General features: G+C 43.1%; 1 protein-coding gene across 2 annotated transcripts in view; it reads right to left on the bottom strand.

The window, feature by feature from the left end:
- LOC6507232 (frizzled) overlaps positions 1 to 22,227 on the bottom strand; it is an 83,553-nt gene continuing 61,326 nt past the window's right edge. The window contains exon 5 of one of the 2 annotated variants that reach the window (XM_001956389.4): positions 1 to 1,633. In XM_001956389.4, coding sequence (XP_001956425.3) covers positions 1,101 to 1,633 — 533 coding nt within the window. In that variant the 3' untranslated portion in view covers positions 1 to 1,100. Of the gene's footprint in view, positions 1,634 to 21,721; positions 21,745 to 22,227 lie in introns of those variants that run through there. The other variant, XM_044715094.1, reaches the window with a different exon arrangement.

Genomic DNA, 22,227 nt, shown 5'->3' with positions numbered 1-22,227 from the left:
TGTAGGTGTGGTTGAGGCGTACGGATGGGTGTACAAAATTTCCATAAAGTGGCAACAAAATGTTTGCGTGTTTTTGTGTTTGTTTGTTCACTTAAGTGCTATGACTACAACGTCATTTAAAAAATTGAATTAAAAATTATTCCATTACGCGTTTAGAATTAATTAGTTCAACAAATATACAATTACATTTAAAATTACAGTTACAGTTAGAGTTAGAGTTACAGTTACAGTTATAATTATAATAATCGTATTTGCATTAAGTTTAGCACATGGAGGACATTTATTGCTACATAATACATTCATATAGTTTATGGTTTCCTTTTTCTGTTTCTACACATACATAGATGAAGCCCAGATGTGAGCATCGCGCATAAGTTGGTTTTTTTTGCAGTGTATGAGTGGTATACTGTATATGAGAGAGAGATTATTATTTTGTGTGTGTGTGGCTGGAAAATAGTTTAATGTGTGACTATTGAATTTAATTTTTGCATTTAAGCCTTGCACGATTCGAAGCTCACATCTCGTTTAATGCCATAATTGTAATACTTATGTTATTTAAATACGTCAATTAATTAATGGTAGGGCACATTTAAAGCTTTCACAAAAATCAAAACTGATCTCGAACGTCTAACCTAGCACTTGCGTCAAAATGAAAAAGATCATAGATGGTAGAAATTCGAATGCCGTGAAATAAATGAAAGCCTACAGAATACAACTCGACTTAGAGCTAGAGTCTCAACTTATATGCATAGTTTTGGTTCAACAAGCTTGCTTCCGTATCCACTAATATTTTTCCTTTTTTTTTTAAACTCAAACAATAGCTTAGTGTAACTTTTGATTTTGATCGCTTATTTTCTTCATATTTTTTTGTTGTTTTGTGTTTTTTTTTCTGTTTCCGGGGGATAGATGATGAACTTTATACAAAGCCACTACGAACTACGACTGTATTGTGGGAGGGCGGGGTTTCTGTCTGTCTACGTGCTAAACTCTAAGTAACTCTCGTTGGCCGCCTCCGGATCGGGGGTCTGGTCCGGGGTCTGGTCCGGCGTCTGCTGCCGGGACTTGCCCTCCCAGCCCCCCGTCCGTGGTCCCGTCTCATACTAGACGTACGCCTGCGCCCGGGTCCGGGGCTCCTTTCCCTGCAATCGCTCCACAAAGTTCCGCCAGCTGACCATCGTCTTGCTGGAGTACAGCCACACACTCGAGGTCACACCGACGAGCATCGAGCAGAGGTACTTGACCATAAAGATCTGGAAGATGGGCCGCGCCTCCGGAGTGCCAGGCGCCCTGGCCGCCGGACAGGGGATTGAGAAGGGCTTGCAGATGTCCCGGTGCCACTGGATCATCCACTCGTCGAGGTTGTAGTACTCATAGAACAGACAACCCAGTAATCCCACAGCCGGCAGAATGAAGAGCCCGGAAAAGAACCCAATCCTCAGCATCAGGCGCTCCAGCTTGTCGGTGCGCTTTCCGTCCGTTTTCATTACGGTCCGGATGCGGAAGAGTGAGATGAAACCGGCCAGGAGGAACAGAGCCCCAATCCAGAGATAAATGCAGAGTGGCAGGATCAGAAAAGTGCCCAGGGAGTGAGTGTCGAGTTGGCCCACAAAGCAAACGCCCGAAAGGATGTCGCCTGCAAAGAAAAAAGAGAAAAATAATGTTATTTTATGGCTATTTTTAATGGAAAAAATAAAAGTATTTAAAGGTAAAATTAGATTATGAATCAGGCTTATATTTAAACTTTCTTTTTAGCCCGTTGACCTTTCGAAAGCAAACAACATTTAATGTCAACAAATGCGTTGAATATTCGTCAAGCATAACTGTTGATTGCCACGAGGGGAGAAGGCAGAAAGTCTGATAAACAATGTTTAATTTTACCATTTCATGTACCTCTTTCGGGGTAAATATTTACATTGCGATAGCCCCCAACGGCAGCGGCGATAGCTGCCCCCAACCAGCCGCCCTTTCGGTTCAAAGTCAGTGCGCCGCTTGTTTAAACATTTTACGAGCGGTTAGCCCGGCACCTCCTCCCTTTCTCGTTCCTTGCCCCAACCCGTACCCCTTCTCATTAGCGTTATTTATAAACATGTTACAATACTCCAACCTCACACCTGATAGCCCCTCCGCTCATGAATCCCCCTAATGAATCCATCATTCGTTCGGCGTGCCATATTTCCGCTCATAAATTATCGATTAGCCCCTCGTTGAAGCTCCTTTTTTTTTGCTTAGGTGACATGTTAATTTTGGTTTTTTTCTCAGTCGGGAACTGGTCGGAGTTTTCCAGGCTGTTGCCACGGGAAAATTTGACATGCCTCGTTGAGTAGTAAAGACTTGCAATTAATGCGCTTCATTTCACTTTCGTTTTTTTCGCGGTGGGGCTTAAAGGTAAGAAACTAGTTTGATTTAAGTTTTTTATTTAAATTTATTTTTAAGTGGGTTTTGTGGTCTTCTTTTTTTCAATATTAAGCAATAAGTCAAAGTTTTCACTTAAGACCCAAAACATTATAATCCAGTTTTTATAGGCCTACTTCTAACATAAATCCTTAACCCATCGATGGCCTGACATTAATAGCCATTGAGTGCGCATTCTGAACGCCAGATGGCGCCTTCGCAAATCGCCTGCCTTTGAAGATATCTACGACTGGAAGCCTGAAATATAACTTCATACCATAAAAGTCATGTCATGCTGACAAACCGAGAGAACCCATTCAAAATGCGTCAGAAAGAGCGAGGAGTGTTATTTTCAAGAAGGAGATGGGGCCCGGGCAAATTAAGCGAGTTGAGAACCGGGAAAATGCCGATAAACGAATACAATAAATAACAGCGGGCAGTCTCCAACTTCCGCCATGAGAAAAGGAATCCTCTACTCTGCCGTGGAGAAATCTCTTCAGTCGAAAAATTCGAGTTGAGCCCACATTTAAATTTTTTCCTGGGATATAAATCAGAATTGAGGAACAAAATATGATGCCAAATCTATTCGAATGCGATACGAAATGCCACCTGCCGGTTCTTCTCGCTGCGATGACTACTATCTACCACCAAGTCAGCTTCAGCTCCAGTTCCAGTTCCAGTTTCCCTTCCGATATGGATCTTAATTTATATCTGAGTCTGAGAATGGCTCAGAATCCAAATGAAACGAAATGAAACGAAATCAAATGAAATGCAATGCAGGGAAACCGGACTTTCGGTCTCCGATCGAGTATTGATAAATGAAGAGCGGTGCTGGGTCCATTGCAACATCATCCAAGAACCAGTTCTGGTCGTGTCCTTATTGCAAAAAGTCAGCGGCGGAAACCAGTTTCTTATTTTTTCACTTATTTCAGCTTTTTTAGCATTTTGGAAAATTGCCTCAACTGCGGCAAACTGAGGCGGCACAACTTGCTGTGACAATTCCTGAGGTTCTGCAGTTGAGAGCCTGTCAGGAGCATTTATAAACAGAGAGAAATAAGTAGTAACTTTTGGGATTAAACTAGATAGGTCCTAGATATATAATATATATAAATAGTTGACTAAAAGGAGATATTTTTATTAAATATCTTATTTCTTTAGAAATATTATTTTATATCCTTCAACTTCTTTGATAGAAATGTATTTCCTGTGTCTCCCAAAGAGTTGCAGCAGCAACATCACCACAGCAACAGAGGCAGCAACAACAATGCATGTCAATTGTTTTGTGTGCCATGGGGAATGCATGTTGCACTGAGAGAAACGGGTTCCCAAAGGGGCCGGCGGGGGACTCAGGGGACTTTTTCAGCTGTCAGTCAGTCAGGACTTGCACTTCTCCTGCCCCAGCTCCTTGCCCTTGCTGGAGGAGCCTCTGCAGTTCCCCCTCTTGATGATGAAGTGCCGACAGCAGAATTCCATTTTTAGCCAATGCCACATTGCATTTGATTATGAACCCCAGCCCGGCCAAGCAGATTCAAAGGCAGCATTTTGCTGCTTTTGTTCTGGTTGGTAATACTATTGTCCACAGCCAAAAGGTGTTAATCTGGCGAGCAAATACCTACAGGAATGCTGGCATCCGAGCTGAAGTCACTTTGATGAACGACACAAAGGTACAGCTTTGTGTAATCAGAATGCCAAGAGGCAGCTTCAGATGAGAGGGAATGCTGCCCAATTAGAAAGTGGCTCTTTGTCCCTTGATTTTGTTGGCCAAGTGACGATTCCCCACATTTTTAAGGTTTGTTTTAGTTTCCCTTGGAATGTTAGCTGCAGTTTACGTCTTCTGAAAACTATCTACATGGTATCTATATAGAAATTATTATTTAAAACTATTTCCCTTTTCACACATTTTCATGCAGAGCTGCCCTTTTATTTTTCTCGTTAACTCGCCGCCTTTCTGCTTTTTAGTTTCCGCTGCAAAGTCAATCCCACATGACATTTCACCTGCTCAACTGCTCAGTTCCTGTCGACGTTGCCGAGCCCTGCCCCTTCCGCCGAGGAGGAGGAGGAGCACTATCTGCCGCATATCTATGTAAAACTCTTGTACACATGCTGATGATGAAACTGTCAACTGTCATTTAAAATTTTAATCGCATGTTCTTCTGCCTTCCGTCGCTGTCTCCGTCGCTGGCTCTGTCTCTTGTTCAGCGGTTTGTGTCTCTTTTGCACTCGCTGTCGGTGATTATTGTCGCCAGAGACCCCAACAGCAACAGCAACAACGATGAGAGTTGAAGATTTTTAATTACTGTGGCACCACCGCACCGCACCACCACCACCACACACAACCACTCTGACACAGAAGTCCCCGCCATCGGCGACCCGCGCGACTGTCACTCGCTTATCGCGGAGCTTTATAAAAATATTATACCGGGGCGACAGTCATTGGGTCCTCTTTCTCTTTCAGTGTCTTCCATTGCTTGTGCTCCGCTGCTCCATTTAGATAAATGACACATAAATTAAGCAATTTTCCTTTTATGCTACCCGCTACTCATTGGCAGCATCGGGGGCATGCTGGCCAACTGAGAGGGCCTGTCACACATATGTGAGGAAGAGCCGACCCAGTTTCTCCATTCTTACTTTCCTCTAAACAGTTTCCTTTCTATGGAAAGTGAGAAAGTATACACTTTACAGGGTCTCTCCTGGTCCTAATACTAGCTAGTTGGAGGTCTTCCCTTTAATCTCGATTTTCCCTTTCTCGTGGTAAAATAATTATAAAACAATTGTCGAGCTGCTTACTTAGCTCCCTCGTTATGATTGTCCGTTCGCGGGCTATTTGTTCAATGTGAGCGTTGACCCATTCGCCGGAGGAGGCGGAGGCGAGCAAAAGGGGCGGCAGTGGTGCCACAAAGCTGGGGCACATCTGTTTTAGTAACGAGAATTCTATCTCAATAAAAGTTTATTTGCTCTCTTAATGTGTTTTTTTTTCTATCATTTTATGGACAACGCTTCTCAAGTGTTAGATAAACATTTTGACAACAGAGTCATAAAGTTGCCATTGGTAATAAGTGGCTCAAGGGGCTGGACTGGGCTGGCCTGGGCTGGGCTGGGCAGCTGTTCGTGGGGCTCATTGTGTGGGGTTAAGGGAAAAGTTGTCTATTATGCAATTTGTATTTTACTATCGCATTTAATTCAAGAACTTTTATGGGGGATTTAAAGATAAGTTGGTTAAAAAAGGTTGCGTGACCATTGAACAAGAAGGCTGTAGATGCAAAGAATGGGATAAGGTGGGGCCTAAGAGTACACAAAGAAATATTTCTTGTTTTAAACCAGTCTAGAAATGCTATAACCTCCCACGTAATTTCCATTAAAAGCGACACATTTAAATTTCTCAATTTAGAAGAATTTCTTGCCAAATTTAAGGTTCAACAACCTGTTGCCTGAAACTAAAAGGAAGAACCGAAAACAAGCCTTAACTAAAGCACGAATAAACGCAAAAAAAAACAGCAGCGACACGCGACATTAAAAACGTGGCAGGCAATAAAAATTGAGGTCAACAGCAATGGCAGCTAATGAATAACAAAGAAAAACGGCAACCGACGGGGCCAACAACAAGTGGGGCAAGAAGGAAAAAGAGTTGCCGTGTCGCATAATTTCGCATTGAAAATGTCAACAGCAAAACGATGTAGAAAAACGGGGAAAAACGAGGAAGAGCTGGACGGGCAGCAGCCAGCCACTCTTATCAAGATGCGCAATTAAATATGGAAATGTGCAACGGAGACGCGAAAAGGGGGCCAAATGTAAAGCACACAAAATGGAATATGCAACGAAAACGCAACAACTGCAACAGCAACATGAAATCAGCACACGCGACAAGTGTCATTAGCAACCCACAACCCCCTAAAAAAATATATATAACATTTTTTTGTGCAACAATTAAATGTCATTGTGGTTGGACATTTTATTTAGTAAAAGTTCATGAGGCAACCACAGAGGGGAGTGTTGAAGGAGGTAGGAAAATGGTGATATATATATGAGTTAAGTCTCGTTGTTGCTGCTGGTGTTTCACATTTATAGTTTCGCAAATATTTGAAAATTAAACACAAAAAGGCGGGTACTGGCTGGGTGACTGGGAGGGTGTATCGTACCGACGAACTCTGTCCCGAAATTTGTTGAGAATTTATATTACGTGTCGACATCAGCAGCAGCAACAGCGGCAGCAACACAAACGCCAACACCAACAGCAACAATTAGGAGCAACGGCAGCTGGCGGCAGCAGCAACATTGGCCAAGGTTCAATTCAGTTCACACACCCAGACAAGGCAAACAATTTCAATTTGCATGTAGAGGAAGCCCCCTAACACCAAATACTACAAGCACACAGGCACACATTGGCACAATTGGATGTCGAAAGTTCAAAGTTGTAGGCATGAATGTGTGAGAAGTGGTGGGAGGGCCACAGTGTCGGACTAGGCTAGAAGGTTTCTTTTAAGATATAATACATAAGAGTGAGTAGCACACTGTTTTAACTTTATTTAATATAAATATTTCGAGTTATAAAGTTTAAAAAGGATAGATAATTTGTATTGATTGTTGAACAAATATGTTATGTTAGTTGTGTTTTCAGAACTAGGACTTATAATTGTTTTGGCTCCTCGCTTCTCAAGTCTACTGTCATTCAGTTCTTCGGCTTTTCCACTCCCATCACAAACAAGAAAAGGGCACTTCACCTCGCCTGTGCCATTCATCAAATCGCACTTAGGAGCACTAGAAGAAAAAACCATTCGAGCCTCTCCTTTGTGCGTGTCACTCTTCCAATTCCTGTCTCCGCACATATCACTTCCTACATCTTCCGCTTCTCATCTCCAAATTCATCTGCGAGCACAATGCCAAAAAGCCTGCTTAGAGATGCATAAATTTCGAGCGACAGCTAAGGCAGGATTTTCCAGCACACCGTAAATTAAATCGAAATATGGTTTGGAAATGCATTCATTTTCATTTTAAAAGCTTTACTTCCCATGAACATTGAGAATGGTTTATAAAATATATGGACAACCTGGCGTATGAGTGATTTTTCTTGCTTCTAATAATATTAATTTTAGGCTGTTTTAACTCGAATTTTTGGACTATGTGTGGATAAACATATAAACACATATAAGAATAAAAATTTGTTCTTAAAAATTAAACTTATGTACCACAGGGCGTATGATTAATGAATATTTTCAAGCCGCTTTTAATAATAAAAAATGCTTTTGATAAGAATTTAAATTTAAGCAATGTGTTACATTTTTTTGTTACATTTTATATTTCATAACTATGCAGAGATCTGTCTCAATAACCTGTACACCATGACGTATACGTAATTTTTTCAAGTGCGCCGTTTCCACTTCTGTACTTGTCTCTCTCGCTCTGACAGCGCTTTTCAGCGACAGGAAACACCGACACACACACTCTCCCAGCCACACGTCGCTTCATTTTCTGTTTTCGCATTCCTTTTATGCAGCTTCCCTCCTTTTTTTCGACATATTTAAATAGAAACGAAGTGGGGGGAACTGGCAAGGGTGGCAGAGCTTAGAGAGAGGTAACCGCAGGCAGTAAGCTCGGGGCATACGCTTGACATTAAGTGTGGCATCCTCTGGCGGTGGGCACTGGCACTCTCCGAAATGCGCCGAAGGTGGCAAAGTAATTAGTGAGCAACCAAAAAGGCTGTGTCCCTCACTCCTCCTCGCCTCACCTGTCTCTCTGAACCCCGCAATTGTTGTCGTGGTCATGCAGTTAGTTTCATGTTAGTTGCTCTCAAGTTGTTTTTTAGGACATTGACAAAAAATATTACTCTTTTCTTTTAATATTTAACTATATAATATAAAATGATAACTGTCTCACTAAAACTAAACTTGATTTTTGGCCTTACTTTTTTGGCCATACTTATAATAACTGATTATTAAAGAGTTTCTGGCCTGCAATTATACAAATATTAATATAATATAATATTTTTTCTTGGTGTATAAAATAACTGAGGTAGCTGAGCACAGCTTTTCATTCCCTTTTCAACACAAGAGTGTCTCTTATGCCATCGGGGCACCCCTTGCCGCCGCACGTGCTGCGGAAATGAGTTTTGTGTATTTCACTTTCCATTTTCCGCGCCCGCCTCAAACTCTCCGCCTCCTTCGTCCTCCTACCTGGGCAATAAAAAAGGATTAAAATTTATGAAATTGCTTCGGTTTTTGGTATTTGCGGTCGGTCGGTTGCGAAGGTAAGGGTAAGGGGGCGAAATGGAATTGGAACGTGCTTGTGGGTTAACTTTGGGTTAAGCTCAAGATGTGTGATCCATAAATAAACGAACGGTTCGCCGGAGAAGTGGGAGTCATTTGACATAAATCATGATATATGGCGAATTTTTTATTCAGCAAAGTAGAAAAAAGTAAGAAAGTGGGGGGAATTAATTCCCGTTCTCATCTGCTCTCCGGAAATTCCGATAAATCCTTAAACAATTCTGCAAAGAAACATCCTTCGAAGGCTCCTCATGTATTCTATCTGTTTTTGGGCGGAAATGAAGAAAAGGCATAACTGAAACCCGAATCCTTTCTTCTCTGATTGCTTCCCAGAATTAATCCTAAATATCCTTTTAATTTCTTTTCCCCCCCATCCCTCCCAAGCCAACGTCCTGCCTGGCATTTTAATTTTTAGCTTTCCATTTTCCGGGCAAGAAGCATCGCAAAATAAATCTTTTCCCTCGTTTTCTTATTACTGGCCCACGTTCGCGTGCGGTTCCTGCGGCTGACCCATAAAACCCTTTTCCACATCCTTAACCCTCTCAGTCCCTTAACCCGTTCGTGCCGCTGTCGCGTGCTGAGCTTAAGCTCAATTATCCAACGACACGACCCCGCATAAAAAATCACGCTGCGCAAGAATCACAAGAAAAAAAACATAGCAGAAAAATGTTCATTAGGGGAAATTCCATTTAAGGAAATTGTTTTGGGCTCGAGTTCTCTCCGCTGGCGGTACAAGCGCTTAACTCTCGTTCAAAATGACGGCTGTAAACGTTAAATGTGACGAATTTTTAGGTGCCGAGTTGGATGGTAATGATTATGGGCTGGATGAGGCAAGATAATGTGGCAGAGACTGCAGACAAGATAAACAACAAACTCGTGGTAGCACAAGAGAAAGGGAAACCATAAAAACCACTTATGAATATGATAGGAATGAAATGTTATTATTAATAAGACTGAAAATGCTTAGAAATATTTACATTACCTTAATACCTTTGCCTCCCCTGTTTTCTAATCAGATTTCTGCCTAAATGCAACACAAAGTTTCCCGCAATGTTGTGCAACAAAAACAGGACACCGGGGAGGACAACCATACTCCCGAGAGCAGGTGGCATGCCCCCACTGTCTTCGGGACTTGCTTTCTTCAGCCGCAACAGTCAACACCAGCGGTGTCGAGACCCACGAGGAACCCATCTAGGTAAGCAGTGTCTTCCGCCCTCCATGTCCTGCTGCCGAACCACTGTGCTCCCTATGCCTGCAAACTTTTTCCAGAGTTTTCCCCCAAGAGTTTTGCTTATATTTGCCGCCACATCCTGAGCCGTTCTTAGAACAAAAGGCGCCGAAATTCCGAAAGTGTGGGCGGAAAAGCGCAACCGAAAAGCAACGCAGCGCAGCAGAGGCCCAAAGAAAAATATCAAGTATTATATAATATGTATTAACACTGGCAAAAGACGCATATGGAAAATAAATTAGAAAAGTTCCAGCTTGTTTTCGCCACTCGTCCTGCTGGCGAAGCATAGGAGGCCGCTGCTCAAAGTGCTGACAAAAGTTTCAACCCCACAACCATTGCCAAGCAAGTTGTGAAAAAAGCTCTATAGGAAATTTATTAATATTTTATCTGAGCTCTGTACAACAAGAGTCTTTGTATACATTCAATTAAAAGTTGCTTGGGCAACATTTGTTTACCATTTAGTGTCTTAGGAGGGAATGAAGAACTCCTCTCTACTCTTCCTCCAGCAACCAACCGCACAGGGAAATCAAAGTTTATGAAGGCGTCAGATGCGTAAACACAAATGGGAATAAATTCAAATGAAAACAAATATCGGGGAAAGGTCAAGGCACACACACACAACAAATTTGTTCTACACTTCCTGCCCTGCTCACCTCCAAAAAGGAAAAAAAAAGTTTCGTCCTGCATTTGTAATGAGATTTTCCTCTTTCTGTTGAGAAAAAAGGTTTCGGGTTTCAATTGCATGAAAAGAAATTTGTTAAGCCGGAAGACCGAAAGTCTGATTGATAGACAAACAAACTTTGGGTAAGCCATTGTTGTTCAACTTCCTCCCAACTAGGTCCCCTCTTGGTCTAGGTATTGCTTTCTGGTTTTGGCATCTTTTTTTAATTGAAAGCTCAGAATCCGTTCCGATTTCTTTTTCCCCAGAAAGATCCGCAAAGTAAACGATTTCTCTAATGAAGCATTCAATGGCAAGCGGAATGACTTGAGGGCTGGGTCGGATTTGGTAAATATTTAATCATTAATGGGTATTTGTCAAAGGGTTTGAGCGATTAAATTACTCAAGCAAATATGGGTAAATATCGGGAGGGGGACAATGCCTAAAAGCCAATACTTTTGATGCGAAAAACAAACACAACGAGAGGAAAACTAAGCCTTAAAGTGATTTAGTAAATAGAGCTATTTGTTGCCTGATTTTCATAGCTTACATTTTTAGAAAGCAACAATGTCCCTTGGGAAAGTTGCATTTTCCGTTTTCAATTATTCGGAAAATTCCCTGGCCGCTTTATCGCCCACTTGCAACTAGTTCTTCTTGAGGGATGCGCCACACAAATTATTAAGAAACATTCTAGCAAACTGCAGACAAAGTTGGCAACAAAAGACAGCCCGCTTAATTATACACACCATTAATAACTAAAACCAATTTGTATGCGCAACGAGACTAACGGCGTTCGTTGCCTGCCGGTGGTTGGGGTGGTGCAGGGTGTGTGGTGCACGCTCTCGGTGGGTGGAAGAAGCCACGTACTCTGCAGACGCATAGCCACCCACTCACATGCAATGCATGTCAGAGCTCATAAATCACCGTACAAAGGGAGTCGCAACAAAAGGCACTACCCGGCAAGCAGTGTCCTGGGAAAGAGTCAGAGAAGCGCCAAAAAAGCAAAAGCCCCCATAACAAAAACACGAAGCGGGAACGCAATTTGTGTCGGGGACTTCCCCTTTATGTGAATGGCTAGAAACGATGAAAGGGAATCGGCTTGCCAGGAGTCACTGAGAAAGAGTACTTCACTGAGAAAAATTACTAAAATGTGTTCTATAGACTGTCCGGAAAGAAAGACTTTTACTTTCTGTAAACTAATAGTTTTTAGAAAATAAATAACATTTTTTACCGATTTTTTAATGGAACTACCTTTCTCCCAGAGTTGCTCCCAACTACCAACAATAACTGGCAAGAAACAAAAACGAAGCAAAGATCAGGACCAGTAGGTTCAAGCCGAGAACGAAGCCCTGTTGCCAATAAGCAATATTGATGAGTGGAGCCATCGCCAGCGGGCGCCAGGACAATGCCAAGGAAATTGTGGCCCCAGCGCTCGAAAGCCAAACAAAAGTCGGGGCCAAAAAAGGCAACAAAATGCAAAATGTGCAACTAACGAGTAGCCCTGCCACATGCCACACTCCGGCTAAGACAAAGGTAAACAAAGTTCTTCCAGAGAGTGGTGGCAAGAGTGGTAGATCCTTATACCCTAAGAAGCTTTTGTCGTAACTATAAACCGTTCCCCAGGGCCGAAATGAGCTCGTCTATATTTTGCCGCCCACAGCATCCTGAAAATGTTCCTTGTTAGCTTAGGTTTTCCGGCTCTCTCCTTTATTTTTGGTGATTTTATAGTATTTTTTTGGGTTTTCCGCTTCTTGTTTCACGTTGGGGCATCATTATAGGGTAGCAGTCCAAAAATGGACACAACAAAAACGGCCAATGGCCAAAAAAAGGAAGGGAAAACATCTCTAGTCGGACTCTAGCTGAGCTCATTAAGTTCAAGTGAAGCGGGGCTCGGGAGCAGTTTGCTGTCTCTTTCAGCTGCTGGCTACCGCTCTCTTTCTGCTACCTCAGAAGAGCTGAGGATTTCCTTTTCGCCTTCACGCTTTTGTGAGTTGTTCCTGTAACGTGTAATTAACATCTGAAGTGTTTGTTGTTCTGCTTTGTCTGAATGGCGGAAAAAGGAGGGAAGCCAGCAGGCAGGGAGGCAACTAAGAGGAAATTGTTGCCATTTGAAGTAGTTTTGAGAGCTCGAGGAGACGCTTTTCCTTTGGCTGCTTCTCGAGTGGCTGTGTTTCTAGTCATCCCCCTTCAAACTCGCAGTTTTAGTTGCAAAAATGTTAATTTAAATAAATCACAATGGCTGTAACACATTGAATCCTTCGCTCTCCACCAAAGTTATTTAAACTTTGGCCCTTGGGCCAACTGCATTCGGTTCGCTTTTGACCCCTTCAATGGACTCAAAACGCACTTAACACAATTGCCAGACACAAAAGTTCAGAGCCGTAAAACTAACTGAGGAACTTGTTGCCCCTGCACCTTGCTGCCAACTTTGCCCCACCAACTACCACCAACAGGTGTTTCCCAGCTTCAATCTGTCGATAGTTTTGACACAAAAGTTTTTGGCTCATTTGCGTAAAAGTTAATAAGGGGGAGCGCCCTTATTGGAGGACATAATTGAAAGACTCTTGTAAGCTGTTCGAGGAGATGGTTACTCCTTCGCATAGTTATGAACTGATAAAGTTTGGGCGTCGAACTTTATTGCTTAAGTTCTTAGCACAAGATTTAAAATTAAATTACCGCTTTGAGGGTGAAATTAATGACATTGCCCTCACTCCAGCTTCTTGGGCAACATGGTATCGCTGTCGAAGGCGGCTTGAACCCGCATCGATGACTGAGATATCAGCTATCTGCACCCCTCCTGTCCGCCCGATTGGCAAATGATTAATAATCGAAATGTCAACGCTGGCCCTGTGTTTGGTCTGTCAGTTGTAAAGTCACTTGACAGTTTAATCAATTTGTGTGTTTCGACTTTTCCGGCTGAGATCTCCATGCGGGTTGGAAATTAACTCAAGTGACAAGGGGAGGGGGAGATTGCGGAGCATGGCGGCCAAAAAGCTGCATAAATAGAAAATTTATATAAAATGTTGACCCAGCAAACAGTTTTGAAAAGTTTACTTGGCAAACAGAAATTGTCGGGCATTGTTAGTTTGGCGAGATGAGCAAATCGTACAAAGGCCTTCGACACAAGGAGCAGAAACAGCTGTGCTGGGTCTCGGGCTTTCAGCTCTTCCGCTCCTTAGCTCCCAGCTCTGAGCACATATCCCCATATAAGCCACCCACCCCCCTCTATTAGCTTTGTTTTCTCGGCAAACAAACGACGAGTGACGGCGGGTGGCAAGGAAAATAAACAAAAATTATGACAAACCAAAGCGACGGAGAAAGAGGGGAAAAATCATAAAAATGCTCAGGAAAAATAGCAAACCGCAGTTGAAAAGCCCCATATGTATGTTAAGACCTGGAGTGGGTGGCCCGACTACTAATAAACAGGCCTGACTGAGTGGTGGAGGGCGGACGGGGAGCCCTCGGCGTGCATTAGACATAAAAATTCCAAGACATAAAGCCAACTAACATGTAACCAGGTTAAGTCGAAGGGTGGCAAGGGGGCACGAGCACTTTAAACACATAAATATGGGGACTTAATGTCTCTCGGGACACGGGCGGGGTGCTGTCGTGTGTTGGCGTAAGATTGTGATTTTATACTTTCGGAATTGAAACCCATTTACAGGCGGTTGCACAAAAGTGCGAAGCTGTCATAACAAGCTGTGGGGGAAAGCTCTCTGTTTTCCGAGAGTGTAAATAAAACTAAACTGAAATCCCTCTGTTATTGTTTCAATTACAAGCCTGACATATTACTACTATTTACGGCTAATCCGAGGCAATGTTGCATTTAACTGTCATAAGCAGCTTTGCGGACATCTTCACACAGGTGCCAAGTGTCTTGTCCGGCCACCCGAAACCCCGAAAACAGCCAGCAAATTTTCCCATGGCCTGCTGTCGTACACACTGTTCAACATCGGCCATCGGCCATCAGATTCCCAAGAAGCTCCCCTAGCTCCTCCGGACAACCGACAACATGATCCTTGCATGCAAATTTCTTGGACTTTGCTGGTGTTCCCTCCATGATTTCTGCACCATCCTCCCAGGTCCTCCTCAATCATGTCCTAATGTCCTTCTATGGCAGAAGTTATGACCCTTACCTGCCAGCATCCAAGCACACATTTACATTTATGGAGATACAGTAGAGGTGAATTTAAATAGTTTTCAAAGTCTTACAGATTTTTCATTTGTTTAAAAATCTGTTAGAGTTCTTTATGGACCACTTCTGTATTCTAAGAGTAATCTGGTGATTTAAAATTTCCTTTCCGTCTGGTTGGAAAATAGTTAATGCTACTAGCTTTCCCTCAGCTGTGTGCTTCTCCACCTCTGGGAATCTTTGCATTCGAGATGTGACGCCCCCTCATCAATGGCTCGAACTCCCCGAAAAATGTTACGTTTGTCAGGCGGAAGCAGCCTGTTTTAAAGGGGTTCCACGAGGGAAGGGCATGGAGAAACAGGAACCGAGTGCCGCACATGTAAAATGGCCTTCCCTGACTAAACATTCACATCAGACTCCGAGTCGCAGACAGAGTTGGACACATATGGCAGGAACGGCAACAGAAAAAAGAGACAATAGATACAAGAGTTGCCTCCATGGCGGAGGAGACGGCGGAGGGCGCCCAGAGGGGCGGGCGTAACAGGCAGGGCCAGGAGCCGAGGGGCCTAGCCGGGTTGGGGTTTATAACTCAGTGAACAGCCGTTGACCATTGCCTGACATTTGAGCCATGTTGTCAACGTTCGTTCGTTTGTTGTAGCTAAAGTTGTTTGCTGTTGTTGCATGCATCCATTATGGCTGTTTGCCACTGCCTCCTCCCCCCACACTCCCTCCCGCCATCCAGGCCAGCTTGCCCCCTAACCCCCATTTCGTTAGTTTGCTTTTTGCCAGTTTTGTCTCGTTTCATTGGAACTTTTGTGGGGGTCTTGTTTGCCCCAGTATCTCTGTCTCCGTTCCCCCAAAAGTATCTGCCTCTGGCTGTGGTTCGTCTCGGTGTTACCTCTTATTCTTGGCCACAATTTAGCATATGCTTGACTCACTCAGTGGCTAGTAATGAGCTGCTACTCCTACTTTTCCTCATAATTCACCAACTAGTATTGAAGTGTGTCTGCCATCTCTCTCGGTGGCCCTGTTGCCGCCTCTTTCTGACCTGACTAGCTGGCAGTAAACTGAATATGAGCCAAAATAGCTACAGCAGCTGGCTTGTTTGTTTTATCTTTCCACAAAATTAGTTACAGACGACAACGACGACGACTACACAACACAGTGTCCACTTCAAATGTTGTCCGTCATCTTCAAACAGCTGTCACCATGGTCCCTCTCTTTCTACCCCCCCTATTTCCTTCTCTTTCTCTGATCAATGTTGGTATCATATATGGTTATGGCCTAATAGGCAACCTAATAGGAGCCCAAAAACATACTGCAACTGGCCATGTTTTGGCCATTTCCCATGTGCCTCATTGGAAAATTATCAACTGTGGCCACACAGACGCAGGCCATCACATCCGAAAGTGGAGAAAGGAGGATTTTTGCGGCTGGTAGTGAAGTGACATCCTTGCCGGATTGATGGAACGGAAATGGACCACTAGATTGCCCAGCGCCTCTCGGCGGTCTTTAATTTTTTAATTAATTGCCCGTCACGTTCGTCCAAAGGCAAGAAAAAAGGAAACTGGGGCTACAAATGAAATGGAGCGTTAGATCACTGAGAAAAATATCTTAAACCTATGGCCTATACTAACTCATCTTTTATTCAAAATTGAAACTATTTTTGCTCACTGTTGGAGTGCAATTTTGTTGTGTCTGCAACAACGAGAGGCGGTGCCAGCAATAATTGTTGCCTCATCGCTGCACGTTGCTTAAAATAATAGTAATAAGTGGCGGTTAGTCTGCGGTTCTTCCCCCGCCTCTCCTCCACTCCCCTGGGATGACTTTGTCTCGAATGGAAACTCATAAAAAGTGCCCCAGCCAGACGACACTTTGGAAAAGCGAAGGCAGAAAAAACCAAAAAAAAAAGGAAAAGGCGGCTGAGATATCCCATAACAATGGCGGGCGACTCGATGCAGTGGCCATAATTGTCATCATCATCCACATCGTGGTCGTCCTCGTCTTCTGGTCAGTGGCAAGTGGGCGGCTTTTCCAGCAGCCATCCACCCATCCAGCCAGCCAGAAGACGCAACTGCAAGACGACAATCAAAGTCCAAGACAGAGCCATGGCCAGAGACAGAGCCGCAGAAAAGAAAAGCAAAGCAAACTGAAAGCAAGTTAACCAGCGACATTTTTCAGATGCCGCTGCGAAGGCAAAAGGCCCAAGAACAAGCCACTAAATGGCAAATCGTCTGGACTGGAAACGGAAAAAAATGAAGAGGCGCAAAAGAATGACCAAACATGGGTAAAAGTGCTGGCCAGGGGCTGAGGTTGGTTTTCGGGTTAGTGCGATGAGGAATGCGGCTGGCCAAAGTTGCTAAAAATGTTTCTCCAGCAGTTACTTCATAAGAGTTAAGATATAGAACTATTACTATTAGATTATATTATATAGGATTAATTCTTTAGATTTAAGTAGCACCTGTTAGTAACTATGAGTAAGATCCTATTGGAAATTAATTTAGTCTTCTCGTAATAAGCCCCTTTTCGTGAACACACCTCCTCGGACTACGCCCTATGTGACTATGTGGCTCCCTACTGGACTGCGCCCACAGTTTTCCCCAGTCGCCGCCTTATCCACACCCCGCCACTGTGTGTTGTGGGCAATCAAAGCAATTGCAGGTCCCCGACTCCAGAATCCCCAACCCAATCCCATCCCGATTCCAATCCCATCCCGATCCCAATTGCAAGTGTCGAGGAGCAGAACTGAACTGAAGCGTCGAGATGACAACGAAAAGGAGCCCAAGATGGATTCCGGGGAGGTGGTGGTGGTAGTGGCTAAAATAATGAGCTGTGTAACCCTTTTTCGAGGGGGGGAGCTCGGTAGGGAGGAGCAGAAGGGCTCAGGAGCCAGAAGCGGCCGCAAAAGGAAAATTAATTAAGGCAAGGGGCCGAGCGATTGAGGCGTCGCACTCGATGTCGTTGTACACAGATGCACTGAAAGAAACCATCCATAACAAGATGATATATATCTTAATGATAAAAACGAAGTAAGGAAGTATTTTGCACAGTGCACAACAAACTGGAAGTCCACTTGGAAGCTCATGTTGATGGCGAAGTCGGGTGGGTTGTTTGATTTCTGCACGACCTTCGTTCGAGGCTATCGCGGGGCTCGCATCTCAGGCTCCTTCAATCTCGGGGCTAATAAATCTTCGGCTCAATCTCAAGCCACGCCTCAGTCTTCGCCCCTCCACAACCCCCCTTACCATCGATTAATGGCTTCTGTTCTACTCTAATTTTTATGCATGACAAGGCCCACGAAAGTCTTTTGACCAAAATGTTCGGCCCACTTCAGGCCCATATCCTTGGACTCGGCTTTTGTTGAATTTTTCATGTGTTGCCCGCTTCCTGGCTCTTGGGGCGGCTAACTTTTCATTAAAATTTGATTAAAAATAAATTATTGGTTATTAAAAATGATTAGTTTCGACCGGATTGATGTTCCAGTCCAGAACTTTTCAATATGCCGGGGTGGCATGGGCCAAGAATTGAAAGGAAAGGCGCTGGAATGGCGTGGGGCTGGGGCTCCTTGGAATTCAGACAGAAGCAATAATGAAACTGTTAATGTGCTTGCAAAATTAATGAAGCTCTGCGGAAGCTGGCAGCAGCAAGCTGAGCGAGATAAGCGAGGGGCGTTTGTTGTCATCCAGCTGACGGAGGGATGAAGACGATGGGCCAACCTGGGGTCACTTCTGGGGCCCAGAGAGGCGAAAAGGTCCCGCCAGTATCGTGGGTAGTTCAGCCAAAGATGGAAGATAATTGAAAATTATTTCATCCGTAATGTTGCGGACAAGAAAGGTTGCTTTAATTATGCATACCAGCAAAGTATGCTATAGGAATTTCCCTCAACATCCTCCACCAAAGTGGGGGCAGCCTTGTGGGGCACTAAAAATTTAACATTTGAATCAAAAGGAGAGACAACAAAGGCCATCCTGAACAGTCGACAGTCTCTGAAGTGCGGTTAATCAGCTAGATTTTGCCGTTGCCAGGTGGGCTAGTTACCTTTTGACAGCCTGACAGGTGGGGCAAAGTGAGCGTTTAACGGTTACCGACTCCTGGCCACGTCAAAAACCAAATTCAAAAGCCGGCAAAGCCAGCGCCGAATTGCACTTGAAATGCTCGCGTCAAAATGTCGTTCAAAAATGAGAAACCGATACGAAAACTGCCAAGAGAAGGGGATATTGAAGCCAAGTCTTTGGGACTGAGAAGGACAGGTGACAGATGCAGATGAAAAAGATGGCAGCATTGCAGAAACAGATAGGGTTTGCCAATCACTGAGGCAAAAGCTTTTCGAAAAAATTATTTTAAAAATATTTCGCATTGTAGAACTAAATATATTTTAACAGGTTTTGATTAAAAATATTTCAATCTTAAAGATAATTTATTAAATCCCTTCATTTTCTCGGAAATTATGTGTTTTTTTCAGTGCCAAATCGGAAAGAAGGGGATACAAATGGAGCAAGCCAAGCCTGCAATTGGGCAATTTTTCGCACTGCAGCTCGAAAAAGGAAAAATCGGGAAAATAAGGAAACTGGCGAAACTTTGTACGCACAGCGTTGTACAACAATTTGTTATCTTGGAATTTGTATCTAAACGTTGCAGTTAACGGTACTCAGGCACTCAGACACTCAGACTGTGGCACGCACCGGCTACAAGTTGTTGCTGTTGTCAAGTGTTGCCAAAACATATTGAGGCAAGAAACACTTTGCCAAAAAGGCAAAACGATGTCAAACACATATATCTTCTAACTGCAATGAAAAATTGTATCTAAAATCAGCAAGGGGCAAAATGCATCTTACAGATAGATGACTTGGCAGATGCAAGATCTTTATAGTATCTCTGAGATACATTTATATATGTGGATATATATTATATGTAGATGGATCCTCCCCATATCGAACTATACACATGTTCGACATGAACACACGGCGTGAAAGGGAGGAAATCAAGGGCCTTAGCAAGTCAACTCTCTCACATCTGGCCATTAAAAATGATTTATATGCGGCAGCAGAAAAAAAGATACTTTTGCATATATATTTCCAGTATTCATAAGCCGAGTTTAGTTGCTGCTCCTGCTGCTGCTTTATTGATGTTAATTTATGTATGTTTCACTTGGCTTTCTTGCCACGCATGTCTCTTGAGCTCTCGGGCTGCAAAGTTGATTTACAGCTGCAGTTGGGTTGGGTTCAGGATTGGCTTTGCGATTCCAATTCGACTGACTCGACTGCCTCGACTGGGTGGGGTTAGTCTAGAGTCTACAGTCTAGAGTCTAGAGTCTAGGTGGGTAGTCGCTTAATTGGTCGCCACCTCGCCACATGTTGCGCCATGTGCGCCCCTGCCACTAAGTTTCGATTTCAGTTTTGCCGCGTAATGCGAAACGCACTTTCAAAATCCCAAAAACAAATGCAACCAACAGTTTTATGATTTATTTGAATGGGCGTCTTAATGGACGGCATTGTCCATACCGTAAATGGCCTATTGATAAAGTTGTGTGAATTATTTTCCATAATTGAGTCCAACAAAAGGCTTCATTGTGCCACTACATTTTCCATTTCCATTAGGTGAATAATATACTTTGCCTAATTTTCTAATAAATCATTCAGAATAAATGATAAATTCTACAGTTTTTTCATCAACTCGTTCAAACTGAAACTCGAGTATATAATATCCCCTTGACATCCAGCATAAATTAAATTGAAATTCAAATTCAAACTCAGTAAATAATCTCGTTTGTCCAACTTATGTAGGTCCAATAAATAAAAGAAAAAAATATGACTAATGGAGTAAAGAGATCATTTCAGATCGCTTCAGATCACCGAACGAAGTGGCCATATATTTTCCATACACAATAATTTCTGTGGTGCCAGTGTTTATCTTTTATGTAAATTTATGAACCAGTCTGGGGCCACTCAAAAAAGTTGACTGGCAATAATTATGATTTCTTCAAGTGAGCACAAGCAACTAAACCGATATATTCGTATGTGATGGATTTTTTTAAAGACTTTTTTATAGTTTTTTTTTGTTTTTTGGGGAGATATATATTTTACAAAAGTCATGGCAAGATGTCTATTGACAGCCAGCCACACAGCGACACTTGACGGGCAGCTCGAGTGGCTTTTTGAGAAACCAGTCTCGAGTGCGTTAGAATACCAACTCAAGTGGGTAGTGAAGGAGGCAAAGAAAGGAGGAGCCTGTGGGGCGAGGGGCAGGAGTGATGTGGCAAGGGATCAGGAGATGGTTCAGCTGGGTGCATGGACATTGGGAAAAAGATTCCCATTGGTAAGCGCCGTACTTCAGATGCCGGCAGTCTGAAAATGGAATTGAGACCAAAACCGAGACTGAGATTGAGGTTGCATAAGAAGTAGCTGAAGACACACACAGAAATATAATACTATATAAGCTTCCAATTATATCCTTTTTTACTAAAGAACATCTAAGATATAAATTAGAATTTTAAATATAGAAAACCCTAAACAGTCTATAAGATTATTTAGTTTACTTTCAGACATTTTTCTCAGTGCATATCATATAAAAACCTGTTTCCCCCTTAAAAAAGGTATACTCCAGGCTCCTTTTAAACATCTATGATTAAACTTATATAGTTATAGTGGCAGGGCCAGCGGCTATTCAGCGGAATCAAAGTAAAATTAAGTTTACTGCATAATTGCAGGCTCGGTAGCAGCCTGCTTCTGCTTCTGCAGGACCAATTGCGTTTTAAACTAATTCATAAATCTGGCCAAGTGTAAACCTCAAGTGCAGGCCTAATTGCCTCCATTTGCGGTCCCATGTGCTCTGTGTGTTATGATGTCAAGTGAGTGCCGCCCGAGAGGACTCGAGTGCAAATCGATGTTGGCAATTCAGCCAGTAAATATATATATATAAATATTTAGTGCTCTGCGCTGCCTGTGTTTGTATGTTTAATGTGTCTAATTATGGCAAATTAGCCGGAGTAGTGCCATAAATCAATGCTGGGTCTCTGGGGCCACAGAGTCGTTCACCTCGCATAATCCGAGCATGGGTTTGATGGAATTTTACATACCTGGAATGAAAAGATGGGGGAAATGCGTTTAGAGAGTGGACAATAAATGTTTTGAAAGGATTGGAAAGTTAAAGCAATCTTTATATAAACTTTAAATAGTTATGAGTTCTTTTCTTATCGATTTAAGAGTAAACCAGACCCCAAGCTTTAATGCCATTGTGGCCAGCCATGGCCTCCCCTACCATGGCGGGTTTAAGCCAGAAATGTGGGGTGAACAAAAGTGGTAGTGGAGAGGGGCCTCTGAGGCATCTGAGCAAACGAAACACAAACGAGAAATGCAACGGGCCAAATTTGCTTGACATTTACAATGGCCAACTCGGCTCCGGATCGAGCACTTACTACCTGATGTACTCACTCGACTCTCCCCTTCCCCTGGCTACAGGTAAGCCAGGGGACTGTGCCATTTTAAGTGTTTATAGGTATTTATTTTTATTGTTTTGTATGCTTAACGATTTTTTAAGTGCACTGCTGTGGCAAGACCGA

Source organism: Drosophila ananassae, chromosome 2R (assembly GCF_017639315.1).
Source record: "Drosophila ananassae strain 14024-0371.13 chromosome 2R, ASM1763931v2, whole genome shotgun sequence".
Lineage (NCBI taxonomy): Eukaryota > Metazoa > Arthropoda > Insecta > Diptera > Drosophilidae > Drosophila > Drosophila ananassae.
This window is presented reverse-complemented; position numbering and strand designations above follow the sequence as displayed.